The sequence below is a fragment of the Canis lupus genome, chromosome 7 (assembly GCF_003254725.2).
Source record: "Canis lupus dingo isolate Sandy chromosome 7, ASM325472v2, whole genome shotgun sequence".
Taxonomy (NCBI): domain Eukaryota; kingdom Metazoa; phylum Chordata; class Mammalia; order Carnivora; family Canidae; genus Canis; species Canis lupus.
Genome location: NC_064249.1, coordinates 75162806 through 75190549, shown reverse-complemented (window position 1 = coordinate 75190549; position 27744 = coordinate 75162806). Strand labels below are relative to the sequence as shown.

At 36.0% G+C, this 27744-nt stretch overlaps 1 protein-coding gene across 2 annotated transcripts in view; it reads right to left on the bottom strand.

Moving 5' to 3' along the window:
- Positions 1 to 287: 287 nt before the first annotated feature.
- Positions 288 to 27744, bottom strand: part of TWSG1 (twisted gastrulation BMP signaling modulator 1) — a 65040-nt gene continuing 37583 nt past the window's right edge. For both annotated transcript variants that reach the window (XM_035718743.2, XM_025429513.3), the window contains exons 4-5: positions 6954 to 7220; positions 288 to 3366 (exon numbers count right to left, since the gene is read on the bottom strand). In XM_035718743.2, coding sequence (XP_035574636.1) covers positions 3185 to 3366; positions 6954 to 7220 — 449 coding nt within the window. In that variant the 3' untranslated portion in view covers positions 288 to 3184. The remainder of the gene's footprint in view (positions 3367 to 6953; positions 7221 to 27744) is intronic.

Genomic DNA, 27744 nt, shown 5'->3' with positions numbered 1-27744 from the left:
CTTGACCTTCCTGTAACTTCTTCCAATCATCATCAGATAGTTCTCCTGAGGCTTGAGGAACAAGGAGAATGTTAAGTATTTCATTTCAAAATCTCCCCGGTATTGGAATAAAGCACATGAAAAGGCAGAAAGCATACTGTTAAAGAGCATTTGCTTCAACACAATCTGTAGGGACATCCAGAGACAAGGGGACATGCTTCGTTTAAACTATAACTTCACTAGACAGAAATCTCAAACTTATTCTGGTGTTTCTTCTATGCTGAAGTTAAAAAAAAAGCATGACACACTCATTTTAATTTTTTATTAAAATATTCTTTTGCTTATAGGGACAACCAAAGAAAAAATACATAATTCTGTATGTTGTAGATCATTTGAAACACAATTAACATAAACTCTGGGGAATGTAGAATAGATTTTTAAAAATCTTCAAAGAAGTATCACAAAAACAAACTTTAAATATGTGGCTTATTTATATTTACCTAATTTTTCAGAAGTCTTAGTTTCTTTTCCCTATTTTGATGCTACTCTGCTTTATAAATAATTGTTCAAAAATTCTAATATCTTACCAATTTTGTTTTCTGAATCTTTAGAAATAGTTTTTCTAAATGAAATCATTTTATAGCATTCTATGTAAACAAAAACTTATTTTGTTTGAATTATCGTTTGATTTGGTGCCATTATTTTGAGTACAATTTCTCCAATAATTAGGTGCTATGGGGTAGGAAAGGACCAAAAATCTACCTAGCAAAGACATGTCTTACTCTAGGAAAGAACCTTTTATATATGGCTTTTATAATAGCTGCTGATTGAGGTTTATTTTTTTTAAATCTAGTTATAAAAAAGTTAACAATAATTTTTGATTTTTTTAAAAAGAATTTTAAAAAAGTTTCAATATGGAAGTGAACTATACTTTTAGAATGGTAATACAAGTTCTACATTTTAGTGGGGGAAAATACACTTACATTTTAATTTGGAAATATTGTTATTCAAAACCTGAAATACATTATAAACTGGAAATGGAATCTTCTAGGTGAACTCTTTCAACCCGATTATAAACCACAAAAACTAAGCAAAACTGAATATAAAATTTACCATTACACTTAGGATTAATTTCCATTGGGAGAAAAAGTTGTAAGGAAAATTAGTTAAAATACAATATGGTTCAAGAAATTACCCTTCCAGTATAGGGGCAGAAGAGATATTACACTTAAAAATTTAAGAATGGAAGCCTAATCAAGATGATAAATGTGGTTAAGAAATGTTTGTTGGCATTTTTAAGGCAACATTAAGCATGCTGTCAATAAACACAAAAGGATTTCTCTGTTCATAAGTATGAAATTATTTTGAAGAATAGCAAAGTGGAAATAAAGCTGCTGGATGCAGATTCTTTTAAAACTCTCTCTCTTTTAAGTTTAAAAGGCTTTAAGAAAACCTTTAGCTTTACAGGCATTAATGAAGAAGGGGAGCTAAAATGTTTTCAAGGCACTTTTAAACAGAGGCATTCTAGATAAAAGTAAGAAACAGATATTCCAATGTTTTGCTATTAAAAAAATACATACAAGAGCTAAATTTTAGCTTTTTTTAAAAGGCCAAAAGTTTCTGAAAAGGCTAAAGTACCTTGAGTATTCATTAGAGTTGTCCAAAAAGAACAAGAAAAAGTGTTAAGGCTTCAGATTTTATGATGGTTAATCATGATATTACATATGATCTTGTAACTAACTACTACTGTTCATATAATGAATACAAAGTGTCTAAGAGCATTATCTATTTTTATGTACTAAAATACTTAGACATATAAAAAGGTATTCCTACAAGTTACGTGTAATTCATAATGTACTGAAGAAATCAATAATTTTGTAAAGAGTCTCTGTGTTATAAATATTTATGTTTTAGATTCATGCTTGAAGACAGGTTTTATTACAATGAAGGGCACATAGTATTTAAGCTTCTCATTACTGGAACATATAAAACAAAATAGTCTATTGTGTATTTGAAATTAACATTGCCTTGAACAGATTTCTCTTTCATTTCATAATCTTAACCTCTCACTGTATGATTATACTTGTTTAATAAGAACATTCGATCCAGATAGAAACCTAAAGGAAGGATTACAATATAACAAAATAATTAATGTAAATAGTTTTAAGTTTGTTTCCAATAAGAATTACCAGCATTTTCAACCTTCCCTGCTCACACCTGTAAGTTCCTTCTTTATTCCCTCCTATCACTCATTATTGGGGAACATGGCTCTGCCCATGCTAAGGCTGAGAGGCTCATTCATTCTACCCAAGATTACAGCTTTTCCTTTTCACCTCACCATCTCTGTACAATGAGACAAGCTGTTTCTCTGGTGCTTTAAGTGGAGTCTGACTTGGCAGGCATTTCCCCTTCCTAGTGCTCGTTAAACTGGTACCTTAAGTTAGAGAAATGCCTTAACTCTCTATTTATCCTAGCAGAATATTTAATGCAGTGTCATAGGTGTGCCTTGAAATTCTTGTTCAAAATTCTTCATCACTACCTACCTACAAAAGCACTTTGGGCAGAGGGATGTAAGAGATGGAGAAACTTTGCCCAAAGTTCTGACAGCATGTGTATTATAGGATAGATTCTACTACGTAAAAGTTTTAAATTGTAAAATGTAGTAAGCATTTACTTTCTAAAACTAACAAAGTTTTACAAGGTTTGAAATTAAGCTTTTAACAGTGATTTTTATGTGGATTCTCAGGGTGATATATTTGAATATCTACTCTATTTATAGAAGAGATAAACGAGACAAGGCACAGTGAATGACAGTGTCCCAGTAGTAGTAAATGAAGAAATTATAACTTATGTTAATGTGCTCTAACATTTTCAAAATCAAAGACTTTGGAATGCTAGAAAAAAAATGACACCAGGCTTTATGTCAGGACTCTCAGATCTTTCAAGGAATTCTCTGTGTGCTTGCTTCTCATATGGCCAAGTTGTAAATGTATATAGAGGAGGGGGTTTATTGCCAGTGGGCTAAAAAATCAACTAGAGTAGTTTTACTTATGATTTACCACATTACTGAATTTGTCACACTTTAACTCAGTCCAAATTCTTTCATCTTCTTAACCTGCCGGCATTCTAGTGCAACCAGTAGACCTCACCAAATAGCTTTTATATCTTTCTTGTTGACTAAATTGGTTTACATTCTTCTCCTTCTTTAAAACATGCAATTCATACATTTGACAGTTTTACTACCATAGTCGATGCACTCTGGACCAATGCACTCACAGCAGGCGTTATGGAACCAGCGATATTTGGATGCTCCCATGGACTCACAGGATATTTTACACTGATGTATGGACATGCAGTCATCAAAATAAACCACAGTACACATATGTTCTGAAAAATAAAAAATTAAGAGCTCAGAGCAAGAAAGAGGAAAAGTAGGAAATGCTTTAATACCTGGCTGATATTAATAGTTATTCTTGGGATCCCTGGGTGGTGCAGCGGTTTGGCGCCTGCCTTTGGCCCAGGGCGCGATCCTGGAGATCCGGGATCGAATCCCACATCGGGCTCCCGGTGCATGGAGCCTGCTTCTCCCTCTGCCTATGTCTCTGCCTCTCTCTCTCTCTGTGACTATCATAAATAAATAAAAAAATTAAAAAAATAGTTATTCTTAGTTCTCTTACTGCTAGTCTGCACAGGACAGTGGATGAGTTGTAGGAAAAAAGATCATATCTGTTAATTATATTGAGAAGGAGGTCAGAGTCCCCACTCCTGCTTTAAGAAGGTGAAGGGGCTTCCTTAGTCACTTTATCAGATTCTGGACTTTGATCTCAAAGTTGAAATTACTGGGCTTAACATTTGCTGTGCTTCAGAGCTGTGCTTTTTATATTGGGCATTTCTTGGGCAGCCCAGGTGGTGCAGCGGTTTAGCGCCACCTTCAGCCCAGGGTGTGATCCTGGAGACCCGGGATCGGGTCCCGCGTCGGGCTCCCTGCATGGAGCCTGCTTCTCCGTCTGCCTGTGTCTCTGTTTCTCTCTCTGTCTCTAATACATAAATGAAATCTTAAAAAAAGAAAAGAGGGATCCCTGGGTGGCGCAGCGGTTTGGCGCCTGCCTTTGGCCCAGGGCGCGATCCTGGAGACCCGGGATCGAATCCCACGTCGGGCTCCCGGTGCATGGAGCCTGCTTCTCCCTCGGCCTATGTCTCTGCCTCTCTCTCTCTCTCTCTATGACTATCATAAATAAATAAAAATTGAAAAAAAAATATTTTAAAAAAATTAAAAAAAAAATAAAAAAGAAAAGAAAAGAAAAAAAATAAATTGGGCATTTCTGGGCATCTGGGTGGCTCAGTGGTTGAGTGCCTGTCTTCAGCTCAGGTCGTGAACCCAGGGTCCTGGGATTGAGTCCCACATTGCGCCCCCACAGGGAGCCTGCTTCTCCCTCTGACTATGTCTCTGCCTCTCTCTCTGTGTCTCTCATGAATAAATAAATGAAAAAAAAATCTTAGTTTGGGCATTTCTGATAAGATTTCCTTAGATGAGAGAATTCTCTAGCTAAAAGATGTCTGAAAAATATTGTTCTTGGGTCACCTGGGTGGCTCAGTTGGTTGAGTGGACAACTCTTGACTTTGTTTCAGCTCATGATCTCTGGGTTGTGAGACTGAACTCCATGAGTGGGTTCCACAGGGAGCCTTGCTTCTCCCTCTGCCTATGTCTCTGACTCTCTCTGTGTCTCTTATGAATAAATAAATAAAATCTTTAAAAAATATTAAAAATAAATAAATAAAAATTACTATTATCAGTAGCAATTTCCTAGTCTTGTTTTCCCACACAATTATTTTTGACTGTTTCAATTTTTAGTGCTCCTGGTGGTTAATGCCCTATGATGACCTAGCTAGGACAATAAGGTACATGAAATAAATACAAGACAATAAAAACCATTAATAGAGGGGGTATGATTAAAATCTGTTATTTTACGGAGCCATATATGGAACTGATATATCACCAGAGGTCTGTATAGTAAGGAAAGGCTTCATGGAAAAAGCTGTATTAGGAAGAAGAATTGACAGCAAAATTATCAGTAACAAAATAAGGAAAGTCACAAGGAGACCAGTGTAGTGTACATGGGGAATGGAATGGAGGCAAGTCTGACTGCAGTGAATGGTTAGCATCAGGAGATAGCAGAACCACCACTGGGTACCAGGTCAAGACAGAAAACAGGGAGGCCAGTACAGCACAACACCAGGCAGACTAGGGATTGGTGGTGGGCAGAATAGGGTAGCTTTGAATCTCAGGTGATTAGTATCTATCAACTTTTTCTCATTTAATTATTCAACAGGTATTTATTAAACACCTACTATGGAAGAGCCATTATGGACTCAAAGAGTAATCAGAGGATCCAAGGAACTAAGTAGAAAATGGTAGACCCATAAATTAAAAACACACAACAAATCGAAACACCAATATGAGGAGAAAGAATAGGAGTAAGTAGTTTACTCTAACTGGGAGCAGGGATACCTAGAGAAGGTGTCAAAAAAGGAAATATTTTAACTCTTGAAAGATAGTTGGTGTTTCCAGGAAACTTGGCTGCCTGGTAATTATTTCATTAAGTTAAAAATATTTGAATAAAATTTATGAATTATTATTTAATATCTATTGTGTAGGTTATATTTTAATGGGGAAAATGGTAGCAAAATATCTGAATGAGGCATATTTCATATATTTCTGATGTTTTCCAATATCTAGAATTTGTCTTTTAAAGTAGTTTAGCTAAGGGACGGCTGGGTGGCTTAGTGGTTGAGCGTCTGCCTTTAGCTCAGGGCATGATCCTGGAGTCTCGGGATCGAGTCCCACATCGGGCTCCCTGCATGGAGTCTGCTTCTCCCTCTGCCTCTTTCTCTGTGTCTCGCATGAATAGATAAAATCTTAAACAAAAAAATAAAGCAGTTTAGCTAAAAACAGTAAGAATTCTTACTCTGAGATCATTAACAAATGCTATTTTGCTTTTACTACTAATGTCCAAAGTTCATACTATTTCAGATTGGCAGGACTGTAATAGAGGGCATGACAAAAAGCCAAGTAAAAAGAGTACAAATTATACTATTTATGTATAATTCACCTCATATTTTAAGAAATAACTGAAATTTTCATAATTACCTTATTTTAACACAGTAAAATTGTGGAGTCTTTTATTTGAAAATAACAAAGACTTTTTAAAAAATTGTTTTTATTTATTTATGATAGTCACACAGAGAGAGAGAGGCAGAGACATAGGCAGAGGGAGAAGCAGGCTCCATGCACCGGGAGCCCGACATGGGACTCGATCCCGGGTCTCCAGGACCGTGCCCTGGGCCAAAGGCAGGCGCTAAACCGCTGCGCCACCCAGGGATCCCCTCAAAGACTTTATAGAAGTTATATATGCCCTGTACATTCCAAAATTAAGGAATGATCTATCCCCACTAATAAGTATTCTTCAATATGCTTCTCAAAGTTATATAAGCCATTCTTCCATTTAGTTCCCCTTCTGACCAAGAGTACTAGAGTTAGTTTATACCTGGAAATTAGATACCAACTGGCTCATAAAGAAATTTAGCTGATGAGCGTGGCATCATTTGTAGTACCAATGCTTTTACAAAAATGTGACTGCCTAGGACACTCTGAATGTTATCTGACAGTGAGCAATACTATATTAAGCAAGCAGCTCTGTTGCTATCTTACAGAAAGAACATTAAAGCCTAATACAAACATCAAAATTAGAACCAAGTTATCTATCTTTCAACACAATCTCTATCACTGAGGCTATGGAGTGGTGACAATATGCTTGACATGCCTCCTTATCTACTTAGGGATTAGGGTTATTAAAGTCCATAATTCAAGAGAAGACAAACTCAAAACCAAAAACTGCTCTAAAAGATAAATAAAGGTTTCACAGACCACATAGAAAACGAGGGGGCAAGACAGAAAGTCAACTGTGGGGAATTACCTTTGTCACTGGAATAAGGTGCGTGAACATTATTGCTAGGAACAGACACATTTTGATGGTGTGGCTGGTTCACCGTTTCTAAAAATGAAACCAGATTCTCATGATGTGAGAGTTCTTCCGCAACAGGGAAGGAAACAATGTTCCAGTTCAACTGAGTGTCTCCTTCTGTGAGTGCTCGGAAGAGAGAAGGGATTGGCTCATGAAGTTCTTCCACCGTGCTCTTTGAGGTTGGAGGTGTGTCACTATAGTTTCGAGGATTACACATACCTAGAGGAGGAGGAAGAAAGAAAATAAAAGTTAATTTTTTCTCACTGATTGTAATAGCATGCAATGCTGTTAGTTAATGCCTTGCAATCAAAGCTCCAATATATTAAAATTAACTTCCTTCTAACATATGTATTTTCCTAGCTTTTTTGACTGAGGGGCCCTAGAGGTGATGACACTCCCATAGCATTAAGCACATCAAGGGCTCAGATATTTTTTTCTAAATACCTATCCTTTGCTAAGAGGAACCAGAGCTATCTGGAGAAAAGACTGATTCCAGAGCTGGGCCAGGGAAAATACAACGTGACTCTGGGATACTTTCTATGCTTAAAAGAAAGAAAATACTCAGTGAATGATGGGAGTTATAAAAAAAAAAAAAAACACAGGAAGCAACCAGAAGGGGCTCCCAGTGGCCAAATAGACCATTTTAACCTCAAAATAAATAATGGTAAATAATGGATTACTTCTTATAAATAAAATGGTTATTAATGATTCTTTATGTTATCAATAAATAAATAAATGAAGGAAAAGCTCCTCCTTTTAGTAGAGTGTCCAACTGAAAAATGTAGAAGGAACAAATGAAATAGAAAATCACCACTTGGCAACTATCACACAGGTGTTTGATTCATATGGGAGTTGTCAATGGATGCCAAAGCTGGTGGGTGGAGGTTAGATGAGGAACATACTCTTGGAAAACTCTCTACAAAATACTAACCAATTACAAAAGGACTAATGGTGACTTTACTGTAGAAAATCTGGCAGATGCCAAGGTGACCAGGATATCAAGGTTAACATGACCAGTGATCAACAGGTTGATGTTTTGTATCACTTCGTGTAATTCTTAACTTCATTTCAGGGTGCTGTTGCCAAGAATGTGTGACTTAAGTATGGTTATCAGTCACCATCAAGTCAATCAAGGTTTAGGGTCATCCTACATAATGTCAAGTCTGTACTCAATAAAACTATCAAGGGAAAAGACCACAGTACTATTTCAAATTGAATGAGTCTGAACAGATATGACAACTAAATGAATCACATATTGTCGATAGGAGCCTGGATCAGAAAATATATCATAAGACATACTGCTGAGATGGTGAAATATGAGTGAGGTTTGTGGATTGGGTGGCAGTGTTTTAACAATGCTGGCTTCCTTGTTTGGAAAGTGCATGTCAGTTACATAGGAGAATGTTCTCATTGGAAAATATAGACTGGAACATTTAGGTGTGACGGGATATCATGTATAAAGCTTTATTTCTAAAGGTTCGATAAAGAATGAATGGTCATGCATGTTTAGGGGTGTGTGTGTGTAGGGAGAGGGAGAGGAAGGAGTAATGACAATGAAACAAATTCAATAATGTTAGTAACTGGGGAATCTGGCTGAGGGGATACAGGAATCTTCTCCCTTCTGACAGATTTTCTCTATATTTGAAATTATTTCAAAGTGAAGCATTTTTAAAAATAATCTTAAAAAGGGAAAATAGCAGAAGACAATTACTCTTTTGAGGTGTTTTGTTATAAAGGGGAGAACGGAGAAAATGCTTAATCAGCCCCAATCTTTGGGCTATTTCAGCTGATGTTGTGTGGAGCAGAAGAAAGCTACCCAAATGCAGGTTCATCAGCTAACTAAACTATTATTATTGTTTTAAGCCACTGTTTTGGAGTACATTATTTAGTAGCAATAATTACTGGAAAAAACTCTCTGGATTTCCTTTGTGAATTCAATACTTTAAAAAATTAAATTATATATCATTTTGGTTTAGTATCTATTAGATCTAATATGGAGTTTTTCTTTTTCCTCCCAGGAAAAGTTGAGCCAGATTTATAAATTCTGTCAGTTTATAAATTTAGGCAAAAGGAAAAATCATCTCATGTTTTCCACTTCATTAGTTTAAGGAACATGGCAAGAGCTGAGGATAATAAGTTTGTACATACTCTTCATAAAATCTTCCATTACATATATACCTTAACGATTTTGATTGTGAAACAGAATCATGGATTAAAGGGTTGAATCTGACTCCTTTATTCATAAATGAGGTAATAGGCCCAGAGAAATTAAATGATTTGTCCACTGTTTTATAATCTAGGATTAGAGCCAAGATTATGATTCAGTCTGATTTCATATCCGCTGCTCATTTTAATAACTAGATTCTATAATCATTGTCACTGAAAAGTAAATAATTCTTAGAATACATGAATTATATAAATATACATAATATATTCTTCTACCAGATTTTATAATGAATGAAAATTAGTAATCTGAGATGAAAAAGTAAACAAAGGAGTTCAACAGAAGAGCTAAACTCAGTATCTCCTGAGACTAAAGAAACTTCAGGGCTCATTACCAGAGATTTCATTACATTAAAATAAGTTCTGAGGGAAGAGTTTTGTGCAATTAACAAACTTAGGTTAAAGACATCTGTAATTTAAATCTGAATACATCATGCTAAAACTAATAAGCATGAAGTAAATAAATGGTTGCCAGGTAACATTTTTCCATGGCATTGTTTCAAAGCTTTCATACATCTTTCTCTTTTCAACTAGGATTATGTCCAGAGAGATTATTTTGACCCTCCATCTCTTGCCTAAAGCACTCTTCAAATTCTGCATTCTTTCAAGTATGGTGAGTTATGAAATCTGATCTTCCAATGAAATGTGGGATTTCTCCTGCTCAGGAAAAGCAACCTTCTTCTTCTTCTTCTTTTTTTTTTTTTTGAAAAGCAACCTTCTGAAATTTCTGGAAATTCTTCAGTTGTCTATATTCATTATATATAGTGGATCAGTTTCTGGATAGGGAGATACTAACCATTCATAGTTTAAAGCAATTAGTGAAACTTCTCTGTGAAGTATCTATCACCCTCCTAAAGTTTATTATCCCTAGCTTTTCTTTAGTTGACCACAGAAGTTATTTTTGGAGCTCTCATTTCTTTTCAGGATCATTTTCTTGAGGCAGTTTGTTACTTTGTGGCATGCTGTCATTACACTGAAATTTAAAAACTAAATATACTAAAATTTTAAAGACACTGGCTCTGCACATGACAGAGAGGCCCCAAATCAGGAAACAAATGGCAACAACTGAAAAGGCAAGCATTTCAAATCCTTTAAGTGCATAGGACTTTGATAACATTTCTTTCAGCAAGCCAGAATTCACTACTATTGGGCTCTAGATCTACAACTACCAAGTACAAAGACTTTTTCTGATGTATGCTTAATTCTTTCATATATCTGACCTGTTGTCATCACACATTTGAAAACTAAAGTCACATTAAAGTAGACTTTACTTGATAAAACTACATTTTAGGGTCAAAATTAAGACTAAGGAGAAAAAAGGTATTATTTTCCTTAATTAATGTGCATGGTTAAACAGCCACAACAGAGTCTAGAAAAATGTACGGTAAAAAGTAATAATCCCTTTCACTCCTCCCACCCCCATTCCACTCTCCAGACACAACCACCTTAAAAGTCTGTTCCTAAGTTTCTCTGTTGATTACCTCTATGAGAATTTAAATAAAAATGATTAATTTAACAAAAGCAGTAAAAACATTTTTAGATTTTATCTATTAATCCTCTTATATGAGAGATGTAGATTAAAGGTCATTTATACTAACACTTTCTTCCATATTTCTAATAATTGTATTATTCTAAAACTATAATCTGTTTCCTTTGTAATCTTAAATATATTTAAACTTATTATTTTTATTCCATATCTCTTAATCCCCTCATTTGTAGATAAGGATGCAGGTGCCTTTCCTACTTTCCCTACCCAACTTCTCCTAATTTATGTTGACAAACTGAGTAACTACATTCTGTTGCCTAAACGCATGAAATCTTATCTCAATATATATATAAATTTTTTTTTAAGATTTTTAACAAATTTATTTATGATAGACATAGAGAGAGAGAGGCAGAGACACAGGCAGAGGGATAAGCAGGCTCCATGCCAGGAGCCCGATGCGGGACTCGATCCCAGGACTCCAGGATTGCACCCTGGGCTGAAGGCAGGCGCCAAACTGCTGAGCCACCCAGGGATCCCCTCTTACTATATTTTGATTTTATTTTTATTTTTATTTATTTATTTTTTTAAAAATTTTTATTTATGATAGTCACAGAGAGAGAGAGAGAGAGAGAGAGAGGCAGAGACATAGGCAGAGGGAGAAGCAGGCTCCATGCACCAGGAGCCCGATGTGGGATTCGATCCTGGGTCTCCAGGATTGCGCCCTGGGCCAAAGGCAGGCGCCAAACCGCTGCGCCACCCAGGGATCCCTTTATTTTTATTTTATTTTATTTTTTTATATTTTGATTTTAAAAGTGGAAAACCAGTAAACAGCAGTTTACCTTAACATGGCTCCATGCATGTTGTTCACTGAAAAACAGATAGTATGATAGGATTTCCTTGTCCAATGCCATGATTATCAGAGGAAAATATTTCTATTTTTAAAATAAAATGAACTTTTCCATGAACCCCATAAAATACTGAAAATCAACTATTTCACACATCATTACCTATTAGGTCTTGCCAAAAAATATAAAACCTGAACCCAATCAAACTTCAACAACTGGCTTCAAAATACTGGAAATACAGAAAGATAGAGGAACAAGTTAAATGACAACCTCCAGAAATTAAACAGTCAAATCCTAAATGTGGGCTATTCTACAGGGGAACTCTTCGATAGGTCAGGTGGCATGAGAAACACACACACACACACACACACACACACACAAGGATCTTGTCTGGATCAACTTGAACATATCCACTACAAAAACAGGTTCTTGAGACAAGTGGAGAAACCTGATCATGAACTGAAATGTTAGATTATACCAAGAAATTAATTTTGTAGGTTTCTTAATCGCATTATTTATAAAGTAAATGTCTTTATTTTCTTTTAGAGATTGAAATTGAAGGATGCATGGGTAAAAATTAGTTTATAGTTTGCTTGTAAATGCTTCTATGCCAAGTCAGAAAAAAGGGAGGGAAAGATGAAATGAATATGGCATATTTTTTATAACTATTGAATCTAGTGATGGGTATATAGGAATTCATCATGCTATTCTCTCTACTCTGTATCCTGAAACTTTCATAATAGCAATCAACTGACACATTTAATTCCTAGGACTCATATTTCCTTGTTGAACTTTTGTATTTTCTTGCAATTTCTATGCTTGGAATTCTTGGATTTGTGTGTATATGTGTACCACAGATAACAAGCTTATAACACATCTTGAAAAATTATTCTGCTTCTCAATTGTATGCTTGATGTACCCTAAGGAACTCATCTTCTTCTCAGAGATACACTTCAAGGGGCCCTCACTTACTGCTTCAGGCAGGCCAGTTATCTCTTAAGCCTCTGTATTTTTTATGTTTTTCAATTTTCTGTATATTATGATGTTTCAACATCTTAGAAAAAGCTTTCTGCCTGAGGAGAGACTTCCTGGCTAGTCAATTCTAGGAGCCAGCAAAGGGCTCAGCCAGGAGCAGGCCTTGGATATGCAAACCGACCAATTCTGAGACACACCTCCTCCATCAGCCCAAGCAACCCAGGAGGCATATAGTTAGCTAAGCCAGGCCCAGTACTAAGTAGAGACCACAGGCAGAGCCCCAAACCCATGGAAATGACTCAAACTAGCCAGACCTAAATTGCTTGCTCTGCCCTGCCTTGACTTTCCTGTGGAAACCCCACTGAAGATTCTGGCCTAGATTTTGCTCTTGCTTCCGTCTTTTGCCACTTGACCAAAACCTGGTGCTGCTTCTGTGATCCTGCATGGCATGCAGTAACTCCTTGAGACCTGCGATTTATAATGAACTTTGTTCCTTGAGCCTTTTCTGTGTCTCTTCTGAGGCCACATCTGACTGACCACAGAACAGCCTTCCGTGTAGTTATGATCTTAATACTGTCCTTAAATCAACTCCTGGGTAAAGCCATCATTTCATTCGACTCACGTTTTTCTCTTAGTCTTCTGCCTTATTTTGTTTGATATCATATCAAATATGCTGTGTGAGAAGTAACTTTCAGTTCTTGCTGTTTAAAAATGTTTTTAATTTTTACATTCACATTCTTGATCAATAATTTGTCAGTTCAAAATAATTTTCCTACTGTGCACTTAAGGCTTTGGTCCAGTGACAGTGATGAGAAGAACTCTGATAGCACTGTGATTCTTTTTTTTTTTTTTAACTCAGGTTTTCTATTTACATGATTTATTTATTTATTTTAAAAAATAGGCTCCATACCCAACGTGGGGCTTGAACTCACAACCCTGAGATTAAGAGTCACATGCTCTACCAACTGAGCCAATCAGGTACCCTGACAATGTAACTCTTATTCCTTATACATAAACTCTATTGTTATTTCTGAGGTCTTTCAGATTATTATTTGACTTGACAGTAGTAAAACTGTATCAGCTTCTGTCTAGATGTAGGTCTTTTCTCATTAATCTTTATTCCAATATTATTTTCAACCCCTCTTAACTTATAAGTTTTCCTAATCAAATTTTATTTTTTTTTATTTTTTTTTTTTCTAATCAAATTTTAAATTTGCAAATGCTTTCTTGTTCTGTTTTTGGCACTACAGATATATTTTCTCAAATTCCTCAAAATATAGCCATTAGTTTTCTTAAAGATTTGTTTCCTAAAGATTTCCTTCATGATCAGTTGGTCTGCTGTTTTACCTTGTTCTACTTTGCTTGCATGTCTGGTTGGTTGGTTATTTATTTATATAGATTTTATTTATTTATTCATGAGAGACATAGAAAGAGGCAGATATAGGCAGAAGGAGAAGTAGGCTCCCTGTGGGGAGACTGATGTGGGACTAGATCCCAGGACTCTAGGATCATGACCCGAGCCAAAGGCAGAGGCTCAACCACTGAGTCACACAGGTGCCCCTGAAAAGTTTTTAAGATTTTATTTATTTATTCATGAGAGAGACAGAGGTAGAGACACAGGTAGAGGGTGAAGCAGGCTCCATGCAGGGAGCCCGACGTGGGACTCGATCCCGGGTCTTCAGGATCAAGCCCTAGGCCAAAGGTGGCACTAAACCGCTGAGCCACCCAGGCTGCCCTCAGTCACATTTTCCTTCACGAACCAGTAACTCCAATACCTGGATCACCACCTCATTTCCACTCTTAGACCCACTATCACTCTTGACAATTTCAATATTCACCCTTAAGATCCACCTAATACCCTGGTCTTTGGTTGTTAGAACCCCTTAGTGAAATGATTTGTAAATCCACCCCATCTCAGTTACCCAACTCATAGTCTAGCATTGATTCCCCCTCTTTCCTCATATCCTACATCCACTTGAAACAAAACTCTGACAACTTACCTCCAAAGAATCCCCTGAATCTGAGCAGCACCATTTCGACTAATATCAATAATCCTATTCTACTATCATGTTACTTCAACTATTGACCCCCTCCCACCCCATCTGTCCTCTTCACATCCTAAAGTCCATCTTCCACACAGTAGCCAGAGTGATCACTTAAAGATGTAATTCAGGTATCACCCCTGCACATTCTCCATTGGTTTCCATTACACTTAGGGTACAATCCAAATTCCTTTCCATGTCCTCTAAGACCTGATCTTTACCCACCTCTCTCATTCTTTTCCTTCTACCCTTTCTCTTGATCACTAATATTGATACACACTGATCTTTCTATTTCCAAATTTGGATCTTTAGCCATTGCATTTAAAATATTTATATTTTGATACACACACACACACACACACACACATATATATGTTTTTTAAACATTTATTTAATTATTCATGAGAGATACAGAGAGAGAGAGAGGCAGAGACATAGGCAGAGGGAGAAGCAGGTTCCCCGCAGGGAGCCCAACGCAGGACTCGATCCCGGATCCAGGGATCACACTCTAAGCCGAAGGCAGACACTTAACCCCTGAGTCACCCAGGCATCCCTCTATTTTGACATCTTAAGTGGTTCACATCAATCTTTTGTTGGTACTGGTTAACTAAAGTTAATAATTTCTAGAGTTAGCTGGAGATTGATTCTTGCTCTTTCAAAAGTTAAAACTTTCCATGACAAGAGGAAACAAAAGCTCTTTGAGACTTATTCACTTAAATGTTTTCCCTAAATGAAAAAAAAAAATGACCAAAACTATTATTAAAATATGCTTTGTCCCCTGAAACTAATAATATGCTATGTTAATTAAATGAATTTTAATTTAAAAAAAGATGCTTTCTTCTCTAAGTAAAAATAAAATTATTCTAACAGTATTCTTGGATACTGTTCATTATACTTTTATAAAATAAAAAGTGTAAAAAATATGTATGTTTTTACTGGAAGTATATATGAGAAATATTTAATTTTAGGGAGAGGTATGGAGGTATTCAGGAAGGGAGACATTTTATATATATATATACCTTCTAGCATTGTTTGAATTTACTGTATATAAGTAGTAATTTTAGTTTTTAAATTGTATTTTAAAGGAAAATACGTATGTGTTAATAGTAGCAGATACTGAAGGTCTTTCTTTTCTATATTTTACTACAATTCAACACAGTACTTTCACCTTAAATAACATTCTTAGATATGCAAAATTATTATTTCATTAGGAGTTTTCTTTAAAATATGGAGTATATAAAACTTTAGATATTTTTTAAAGGATACATTTGAATAGCAGTTCCCAAACAGTCTAAGAACTTCGTGGAGTTTTCAAAATCCTTTCAGAGGATTCAGACAGTCAAAATAATTTTTAGATGACTTTGTTTATTTTCCAGGTCTTACATCTGCACTGATGGTGCAAAAGCAATGATGGGTAAAACATCTGGCATCTTAGCTTGAATCAAGGCAGTGGCACCAAATTACTAGTAGTCATTGTGTTCTTCACCACCAAATATAGTTGTTGTTGCTTTTTTTTTTAAAGGCCAGTTTCACTTAAGACAATGCTTAATGAAACATTAACAATTATTAATTCATTAAATAGGGACCCCTGAATACATGACTTTTTAATATACTGTGTGATGAACTGGGAAATATGCAGAAAATACTTGCTGCATACTTACATATAATGCCTGTGTCAAGGAAATGTGCTTACTGAGTTGCAAGCTGAACTAGCTACTTTTTCTTAGAATACTATTTTTACTTAAGAAAAAAATGACTACCAAACTATGATTATGAAGAATTATGTATCTAGCAGATATTTCACTGAAAATGCATGAAGTGAACATGATACTTCAAGGATGTAGCTCACAGTATTTGTGGAAAAAACAGATTTTCCAGCAAAAATTAGAATTTTAGAGAACTTCTCTCTGCCACCATGATTTCAATTGCTTCCTAAAACTTATATAATACATTCTAATGAGATTGGTGGTAAAATGAACTAATGTGGGTTTTTAAAAATATATATTGGATAATGAATGTGTCACTATTTGGAAAATCTACATAACTCAGTGAACTCATAATATCCAAATGACTGATACATAATATTACAAAATTATACATGGGTAAAATTATTCAAAGTTTCAAGACAGACCAGTGGATTTTGAAGTAAGAGTATAAAGAATTTTAGAATCTGGTTTAGGTTCTACTTTCTAAGTAACCTTTAAGAAATTACCACTTGTCCCATTTTGGTGTAGAATCAAAAAAGAATATACACAATTATCTGGAAAAGTTATTAAAATACTCTTCTCTTTTCCAACTACATAGTTGTATGAGGTTGGATTTTCTTTATATATTTCAACCACAGCAAGAGATCACTAAAGATTGAATTTTTCGGAGTATTAAGGAGTTCTGAGATTCAAAAAAAAAGTTTTGGAACAGCTGCATTACAAGAACAGATGGAAAGAGACTGTAGCCATTGTAGCTATACCTCTAAGGCAGAATGTGCCCTACAGTTATCCAAAAAGGGCAGTGGGATTCAGAGCATGTGATCCAACAGACCTCATTTTGAGCAGCATATGAGAATGGATGGAAGTTTTCACCTCTTAGTTTCCTCATGTGAATATAGAGCATAAATGAGAATCCCCTGTGGGTACGTATAGTTTTAAGAAGAATCAATACTTAGTTAATAGTATAATTATCTTTTCCTGAAAACAAACTCTTATTGTTTTCAAACTACAGATTACAAAAAAAGGAAACAATTTGTCTAATGATATGGAGAAGATACAGTGATGCAAAAAAGGACACTGGGAAGGCAAATAATGACTGAAACTGAGAAAGGAGGACATGCCATTGTCTAGAGCAACTTTCTTTAATCCTTTAAACCCCATGCCCTGTTTTTATAAACAAAAAAATCTCTCCACCATGTGTCCTCTCATGAGTTGTCATAGCAATACAATGCCTCTCAAAGCAGACTCAGTGCATAACACCAAGTATAGTAGGGCAGAGGCAGCTTTAGGAAGGGCTTTAACAATATAGTCCAGTTTTCAGAAAGTCTGTCTAAATCAGGCTCCTGCCTCTCTCTGTGTCTCTCACGAATAAATACATAAAATCTTAAAAAAAAAAAAAAGATTTATTTGAGAGAGACAGAGAGAGAGAATGTGAATGGGGGAAGGAGCAGAAGGAAAGAGACAGAATCTCAAGCAGACTCCCCACAAGCATGGAACCTGAAGCAGGGCTCGATCCCAAGACCCTGAGATCATGATCTGAGCTGAAATCAAGTCAAACACTTAACTGATTAAGCCATTCAGGTGCCTCTCTCTCTCTCTCTCTCTCTCTTTTTAACAGACCTTTTTTACAACAGTTGCATAGAACAATTGAAAAGACAGCACAGAGTATAACTAATACCCCCACCCCTAGTTTATTAAAAGATTTTATTTATTTATTTATTTATTTATTTATTTATGAGAGAGAGAGAGCACAAGAGCACAAGTGGCAGGAATGGGAGGGGAGAGGGAGAAGCAGGCTCCCTGCTGACCAGGAAGTCTGACACAGGGCTCGATTTCAGGACCCTGAGACCATGACCTGAGCAGAATGCACTTAACCCACTGAGCCACCCAGGCACCCCTCCCCCATTATTAACATCTTACATAATATGGTACATTTGTTATAATTAATGAACCAATACTGATAAATTATTATTAAATAATGTCCATACTTTACTCAGATTTTTTTTTTTTTTTTTTTTTTACTCAGATTTCTACTATGGTATTTACCTAATATCTTTTTCTTGTTCCAAGAGCCCATTTAGGATGTCACACTGCATTTAGCCATCATGTCTCTTTAGTTTCTCATGGTAGTTTCTCAATTTTCCTAGCTTTTGATCACTCTGACAGTTTTGAGTAGTACTAAGTCAGGTATTTAGTAGGATGCACTGTTTTTAGAATTTGTCTGTTGTTTTTCTCATTATAAGATTTAGGTTATAGGTTGGGGGGGAGACCACCTAGATAAAATGCTATTTTCCATCAAACTGGATCAAAGATACAAACTACAGACAAGATTTCTGACTGCTTATATCGACCTTGATCACCTGGCTAAAATAGTGTAGGTCAGATTTCTCCTACCTTCCTGTACTGAACCATTCAGAGGGAAGTCACTATGAGTAGCCCACACCATGAAGGGTGCAGTTATGTTCTCCTGCCTTGAGGGCAGAGCATCTATATAGTTACTTTGAATTCTGCTTTGGAGATCTGTCTCTTCTCTTCCACTAGTTAACTTACTTAATCAATTATTTATATCAATACAGACTCATGAATATTTATTTTATACTCTTGGTTACAGTCCAATACTACTTTATTTTGTTGCTTATTTTTTCTAGCTTTAGGCACCAGGAGCTCTTTCAGTTGGCTCCCACGTAAAGGTAACACACACACACGTCAAATGGCTATTTTTTTTTAAAGCACTTCCTTAACTTCTGGTACTTTAACATGTTCCAGGCTGATCTTCTATATTTCCTGCCTTGGTGTTAGAGCCAGCTGTTTCTCCAAGAAGCATGGCTTCTCTTATTGGAGAATTATATTAGAAACCAAGATCTGAGTGCAAGTGCACTCATGGTACTGGTACTGGGGCAGGATCCCCCTTTAAAATGTCTTTTTAGCACTTGTTGGCATCGATGAGCACTGGGTGTTATACTATATGTTGGCAAATTGATTTTAAATTATTATTTTAAATAAATAAATAAATAAATAATAATAAATAAATAAATAATTCTTAAAAAATAAAATGGCAGAAGATATACAGGACATATACTACAAACAAACTCAAAGTTCTTTCTTGGATAGTATACACATGAGTGATTCTAAAAATCCTTTAAATCAAAGCAGGCCCTTTGCTTTGGCTGGGGCTCATATACAAATATAAAAGCAAAATAATTTCATAATGTAATTCCCAAAACTGTTTTTATGACAACTTAAGGGACTTTAAAAAGGATTCTATTTATTTATTCATGAGAGACACACAGAGAGAGAGAGAGAGGCAGAGACATAGGCAAAGGGAGAAGCAGGCTCCATTCAGGAAGCCCGAGTAGGACTCGATCCCAGGACCTCAGGATGATGCCCTGAGCCAAAGGCAGAGGCTTAACCACTGAGCCACCTAGGCATCCCAAGGGACTTTTATTACTTTTTATTTTTTAATTTAATTTTTTTTAAAGATTTTATTCATTTATTCATGACAGACACAGAGAGAGTGAGAGGCAGAGACATAAGCAGAAGGAGAAGCAGGCTCCATGCAGGGAGCCCAATGTGGGACTCGATCCTGGATCTCCAGGATCACACCCTGGGCTGAAGGCGTCCCTAAATCGCTGGGTCACCGGGGCTGCCCCTAAGGGACTTTTAGATAATAAGTAGTTTATGTTAGAAGTGTGGGGCCAATTGTCATTTCTAAGAATAATAGTCCCATGGATATCACAAAACAGAATATATTTTTTTAAAGGTTAATTTGAAATAAAGATATAGCTATTCAACTTCTCAAGAAATACCGGAGTAAGTGATTACTATTCCATTCTGGCAAAAAAAACAACAACAAAAAAACAAAACAAAACAAAACAAAAAAACCTCACTCTAATTAAAAAAATAATTGCCTAACATAGCTTATTTTGGGAAAAAATGTAATTGAAGTTGTTCCTATTTATTATGCTGTGACTCATATTTGATATATGTAACAGATTATGGTGGGCTGAAAGTAAAGAAAAGGATATTTAAGGACTATTCTTAAAGAAAATTCACTCTAAAGAAGCGACTCTTACCAATAAAAAACATTTGTGTCCAGAGTCATTTTGGGATTAGTTCCTGGTCTGTTTTTTTACAGCAGATAAATTAAATTCAGTTTTGTTACTTATCACTTTCCAATATCAATAAATCAGCTTTAAAAGTGAACTCTGAATAGGCATATATGACCCTAGTCTTGGGTGTCCTTAAGTACTTGTTGGGTAACAATTATAAATACCAAATAGCCAATCAAACATCTTTAGCAAAATAAAATCAAGTAAAAAAAATCCTATGTTTCTTGATATATCAATTCTGGCATATTTATTAAATCAACACAACATTTACAACAGCTATGGTGGAGACCATAATGTATCTAAATAATATGCATAGCTTTCTTAAATACTATCAGTATTTTAAAAAGAGAAAATAGAAAATCATGTTTGTCAATAAGGATTTAAAAATAAATATTTGCTACAGGATACAAAATAAATATATAGAAATCTGTTGCATTTCTATACACTAAAAATGATGTAGCAGAAAAAGAAACTAAGAAAACAAATCCATTTACAATTGCACCAAAATAAAATACCAAGGAATTAACTTAACCAAGGAGGTTAAAGACTTGTACTCTGAAAACTATAAAATACTGATGAAAGAAATTGAAGATAACAAAAACAAATGAAAAGACAAACTATGGATTGGAAGAATAAATATTGTTAAAATGACCATACTACCCAAAGCGAAAACAGATTCAGTGTAATCTCTAACAAAATATCAATAGTAATTTTCACAAAACTAGAACAAATAAGCTTAAAACTTGTATGGAACCACAAAATACCTTAAAAAGCAAAAACAATCTTGAGAAAGAACAAAGCTAAAGGTACCACAGTCTCAGATTTCAAGACATACTACAAAGCTGTAGTAATCAAAATAATATGATACACAAAACAAACACATAGATCAATGGAACAGGATAGCGAGCCCATAAATAAACCCACACCTATATGGTCAATTAATCTACAAGAAGGCAAGAATATAAATGGAGGGGCATCTGAGTGTCTCAGCTGGTTAAGTGTCTGACTCTTGATTTGGCTCAGGTCATGATCTCAGGATTGTGAGACTGAGCCCTGTGTGGGGCTCTACGCTAGGCATGGAGTCCGCTTAAGATCCTCTCTCTCTCTTTCCCTCTCTCTCCCCCAAAAAGGATATAAATGGGGAAAAGACAGTTTCTTCAATAAATAGTGCTGGGAAAACTGCACAGCTACATGCAAAAGAATGAAACCGGATCACTTGCTTACACCATAAACAAAAATAAACTCAAAAACAGATGAAAAATCTGAATGTAAGACCTGAAACCAGAAAGGTCCTAGAAGGCAACAGCCTCATGGACATTGCCCTTAGCAACATTTTTCTAAATATGTCTTCTGAGGCAAGGGAAACAAAAGCAAAAACTAGTAGGACTACACCAAAATACAAGTATTTTACACAACAAAGGAACCACCAACAGAACAAAAAGGCAACCCAGTGAAGGGGAAAAGGTATTTGCTAATAATATGTCTGATAGGGGGTTAATATCTAAAACATATAAGGAACTTACACAGTTCATCACCAAAAAACAAATAATCCAATTTAAAATGGGCAAAGGACCTGAAGAGTGATTTTTCCAAAGAAGACATTCAGATGGCCAACAGACAAATGAAAAGATGCTCAACATCACTAATTATCATGGAAATGCAAATCAAAACCACAATGAGATATCACTTCATTTATGAGTCAGAATGGCTAGTATCAAAAAGACAGCCAACAAGTGTTGGAAAGGATGTGGAGAAAAGAGAACCCTCACGCACTGTTGCTGGGAATGTAAACTGATGCAGCCACTCTGGGAAACAGTATGGAGGTTACTAAAAAAATTAAAATAGAAATACCACGTGATCCAGTAATTCCACCTACTGGTCCAAGAAAAATAAAAACACTAATCCAAAAAAAATACACGCACCCTCATGTTTATTGTAGCATTATTTAAAATAGCCAAGACATGGGCAGCCCCGGTGGCACAGCGGTTTAGTGCCGCCTGCAGCCCAGGGCGTGATCCTGGAGACCCTGGATCGAGTCCCATGTCAGGCTCTCTGCATGGAGCCTGCTTCTCCCTCTGCCTGTGTCTCTGCCTCTCTATGTCTCTATGAATAAATAAATAAAATCTTAAAATAAAATAAAATAAAATAAAATAGCCAAGACAGGGCAGCCTAGGTGGCTCAGCAGTTCAGCACCGCCTTCAGCCCAGGGCATGATCCTGGAGACTCGTGATCGAGTCCCATGTCTGGCTCCCTGCATGGAGCCTGATTGTCTCTCTGCCTGTATCTCTGCCTCTCTCTGTTCCTCATGAATAAATAAAATCTTTTAATAAAATATAAAGAAAAAAACAAACAAATAAATAAAATAGCCCAGATATAGAAGCAACCTAAGTGTCTATTGATAGATGAATGAATGAAGAGTAGAAATACACACATATATCTAATGGAATATTACTCAGCATAAAAAAGAATTTGCAACAACATGGATAGACCTAGAGGTTATTATGGTAAGTAAAATAAGAGAAAAACAAACACCATATGATTTCACTTATATATGGAATCTAAAAACCAAACACAGAAACAAAAAAGCAAGAATAGATTCATAAATACAGAGAACTGATGGTTACCAAAGGGGAAGAGGTGGAGGTATGGGCAAAATGAGTAAAGGGGAGTGGGAAGTACAGGCTTCCAGTTATGGAGTGAATAAGTCATGAGGACGAAAGGCCCAGAATAGAGAATATAGTCAATGGTACTGAAATAGAATTTTATAATGATAAGTAGTAGCTACACTTATGGTGTGGATAACATAAGGTACAGAGTTGTCAAATCACCATACTGTATACCTGAAACTAATTTAACACTATATCAACTATACTTCAGTAAGAATAAATAAATCAAAATTAAAACAAAAAATAACAACATAGGGTAGGGTCTCAAAGTCATTTATTTTTAATGAAGGTGCTTTCTGCTGTATTCTAACTTCATTCATGTTTTCCTGAAGTAGGAATGTAATTTGATTGTGTCTAAAAATAACTAAGAAAACAAACACTTACCACACTAGTATTTTAGTTGAATTCTTAGCACATATTTGTTCTTTAATATTAGATAGTAATAAGTATTGGTGTGAAGCAAGACAGAAATCCATTCTGTGTTGTAGCCAATGGATACACCTGGATTTGATCTGAGCTGTAAAAGGCAGAATCATAAAAAAAGCCTGGATGTGCTAAAAGGAAGAGGCCAACATTTCAAGTAGGTTGGTACTAGAATGGTAGCCATGAGTTGAAAATCAGAGTTCAAGGAATTCATAAGGTAGATAAAGGAGCAGGAATACAGAAGAAACATGTGATCAATAGGGTGGCAGAGCCGTTATCTTAAGGCTCAAGTTTGTGGTTCAAGTACCAAGTGCATAGCTGTCTCATCTTGTTTTCCTGGGTTTTGCAGGCACTGCCTCTTACTTGACACCTTCCACCTTCTTTTGCCCTTTTCATAGGCTTTTCTCCTCACCTGGGTGAGATCTGGGATCTTTGAAATGGTGTGGACCAAAATAGTTCGACAAGTTATTGTTTCTAAGCAGTTTTTCAGAAGGCTCCCTAGCCTAGTCTTGGAATCTATGATACTTTCTTTCATTAAGTACTAATAGTGACTTTAGTATCAGAAAGAATCTAGTATTTCCAAATTAACACCCAAACAGTGGACCACTGAATTCCCAACAGGAAGAAGCCTACATACTTTGCTACCTCAGCAGGAGAAAGGAAGATTTTCTTCTCTCCTAGCAACAGCCCAAACGAGAGACTATCTCAGTTGAGCCACTGAGAAGCCACTATACTTTCAACTCCTAGTTTATTCCAGTGCACTTTTTGTTTACAACAGTACTCCTAACTCCTCCCTGTCCTCTATAAAAGGATGTTCCTCTCTGTTTTCTGGACTTGCCTATTGTTTTGCTATAGCTTGCATATCCCAAATTGCAATTTCCTGCTATCCCCAAATAAACTCATCTTTGTTTGTAAAAAAAAAACTGACAATTTTATTTTTATGGTTAATTGTAGAGTCTATTATAGTACGTACCATTTCATAATTTTCTAAAATGCATTTTAAACCACATGATACTGTATGATTCCATTTATGGGAAATTAAAGAACAAGCAAAACTAATCTAAGTAGATAAACTCAGAACAATAACTATAAAATGGGAATTAAGAATCAAAAACTATAAAGCAGACAAGTAAATAAGAACAGAAGTCGAAACAAGAAGCTTAATTCAGGTTACATTTTGTTTAGGTAGACCAAATTGCTATTCTGGACAGGGGCTCCTTCATAGCTGTTAGGCTCACTTGTTTTCATTGTACATTATCCTAAAAGTGCAGGCTAATGCCAGACCCAAAATATAAAATAGAGCATTTCATTCACACAAAAACTTAATATTGTCAATGGTCTGTTTTTGCACTTCAGGGCAGAAAATCTCAGGGGAAAAAAGGGGAGCCTAATATATTAATACTTTTTGAGAATCAGTTTTCAGGGGCTAAGCCTGGTTGGAAAGTCTTTTACAAAGAACATACGTAAGCCTAAAGGGAAGAAAAGAATCCTTTTATTAACCCTAGTACGTATGTAGGTATGCTTGAAATTAATATACTGTGAGTAGAAGAGCAATGAATGGATGCCTAGCCTTACTAGATATTAAAACATTTATAAGGCTTCTATAAAGAAAACAGTGTGGTTTTGATGTATGAACAGACACAGAGACCAACAGTATAGCATACAGAAAACTCAGAAATAAAGCAAAGTACATAGATAAAGGTGGCAACTGAAATCACTGGGAGACTTTTAAATAAATAGGCGTATGACTTTATAAGTAATATTTAAATGAACAGTGGTAGTGTGAAAAAGAAAAAATGGGATCCATAGTTCATATATAAATCAGGATGAATTCCAAATGTATTAGAGTTAATTATATGTAGATAAATAAATAAACAAGACCATACAAATACTCTCTGGGATTAGAGGGAAACCTAACTACGACTCAAAATCTACGAACAATGAAAGGAAACACTGATAAAGTTGACTACATAAAATAAAAAAGCTTTTCAGGATAAAAAATAACAAAGAAGGTTAAAATACAAATGAAGAACTGGGAACTTACTATGAAAGGATCAGACTGGAGGATAACCAATTATGGTGTATAATTTACCACTGTACCCCACCTCCCCAAAACTGAATTAGAATCTAATCAGTCTTTAGATATAATCTCCAATCTATAGGAAATAGGACAAAATAACAAGTTAAATATGGGAAGCAATTAGCCAAATCCAGAATGTGATATATTTTCCATCATTATTCACTAGTTTCTTTAACAAGTCCATAAAATTTTAAAAGGTGGTGAGGGAAGGAAGAATTGTTAAGCGTTTTAGGTATGGTGATGACACTGTATTGTGTAAGAAAATTTACTTTTTTTTTTTCTTGAGATGTACAGCAAGGGACTTTGGAGATGTAGTGAAATTATAATACTCCAAAAAAAGAAGGCGGGGGGGGGGGGGGGCGGAATGGAGATACACAGTTGAATGAATGGATGAATCAAGTATGGCTGTTGAAGCCAGGGAGTAGGTACGTAGCAGTTCCTTGTACTCTCTCTTTTTGTGTACATTTGGAAAGGTAAAAACAAAACAAACACTAAAACAAATCCAAAAAAGCTGCAGGTAAGGATCTAGCATCCCAAAACTACAGGATTTGAGAAATATGTTCAACATAAAAATGAGCTACGGTGGCTACTCTTACCTTAAGAGAAAATCAGAAAAGAGAAACAGATTCTCTTAGGAAAGTTGCTGGAGGAGCCTGCTAGACAAGTTATGTGCTCAAAATCCACAGAATGAGAAGGGAAGGGAAGGGGGAAGGGAAGGGGGAAGGGAAGGGAAGGGAAGGGAAGGGAAGGGAAGGGAAGGGAAGGGAAGGAAGGGAAGGGAAGGGAAGGGAAGGGAAGGGAAGGGAAGGGAAGGGAAGGGAAGGGAAGGGAAGGGAAGGGAAGGGAAGGCTGTACTCTAATTTAGGTCCTCCCAGAGGCCTGTGCCCCATCCTTGAAAAGTATGGGGAGTGGTTTTCAACTTAGAAAGGAGGACCAGCCACATATTTGCAGAGGACATCACAAGAGCCTAGTGTGGAAGAAAACTGCTTATAAGAAAAAGAATACTGCTTTACAAAAACAAAACAAAACAAAAAAACAAAAACAAAACCTGGAAGATGGAAATTTTATCCTAGAGAGGAGAAAGATTAACTGAATTTTAAATGAGAGATAAAGTTACAGTATGAACTTACTTGAAGTTTAAAACTAGTGATTAGGGCAGCCTCCGTGGTGCAGCAGTTTAGCGCCGCCTGCAGCCTGGGGTGTGATCCTGGAGACCTGGGATCAAGTCCCACGTCAGGCTCCCTGCATGGAGCCTGCTTCTCCCTCTGCCTGTGTCTCTGCCCCTCTCTCTCTGTCTCTATGAATAAATAAAATCTTTAAAAAAACAAAAAACAAAACTAGTGATTAAATCCTTATAGGTAAATAATATATGTATTTTTATTTATTTATTCATGAGAGAGACAGAGATATAGGTAGAGGGAAAAGCAGTCTCCCTATGGGGAGCCGGATACAGGACTTGATCCCAGGACCCCAGGATCATGACCTGAGCCAAAGGCTGAGACTCAACCACTGAGCCACCCAGGTGCCCTATATTTTTAAATATGAACTAGCCTAGAAGCTCACCAGTTGCTTCTAGAATTGTAGAGGTATGACTGAGTTTAAGTGTTCTTTTTCAGCAGAATTATAGAACTATTTTCCTAGAAGAGGAGGCTGAATGGGGGTACCTGGCTGGCTCAGTCTGTGAAGCATGTGACTTTTGATCTCCAGGTTGTGAATTTGAGCCCCATATTGCATGTGGACATCATTTAAAGAAATAAATCTTTTGAAAAAAATAAGCTGAATGGCACTGTTTCCATTGTGTGATGAGCAAAACATAACACACACACACACACATTATTTTAGGCAATGCTAAAAGTATATTTGTATATTTGGCATCCATGTTGAATTAAATGCTTATTCAGGGGTTAAAGGACTTGTTTTCTCATTTTTACTTTCATTGTACATATTAAATAAACTTATATTTAATGTTCTGAAATAATTAAAACCTTCTTTTCTTTTTTTTTTCATTAACAAAACTTAAAAAATGTCCATCAAGAGGGGATCCCTGGGTGGCTGAGCAGTTTAGCTTCTGCCTGTGGCCCAGGGCATGATCCTGGAGACCCAGGATTGAGTCCCGCGTCAGGCTCCCGGCATGGAGCCTGCTTCTCCCTCTGCTTCTCTCTCTCTCTCTCTATCATGAATGAATAAA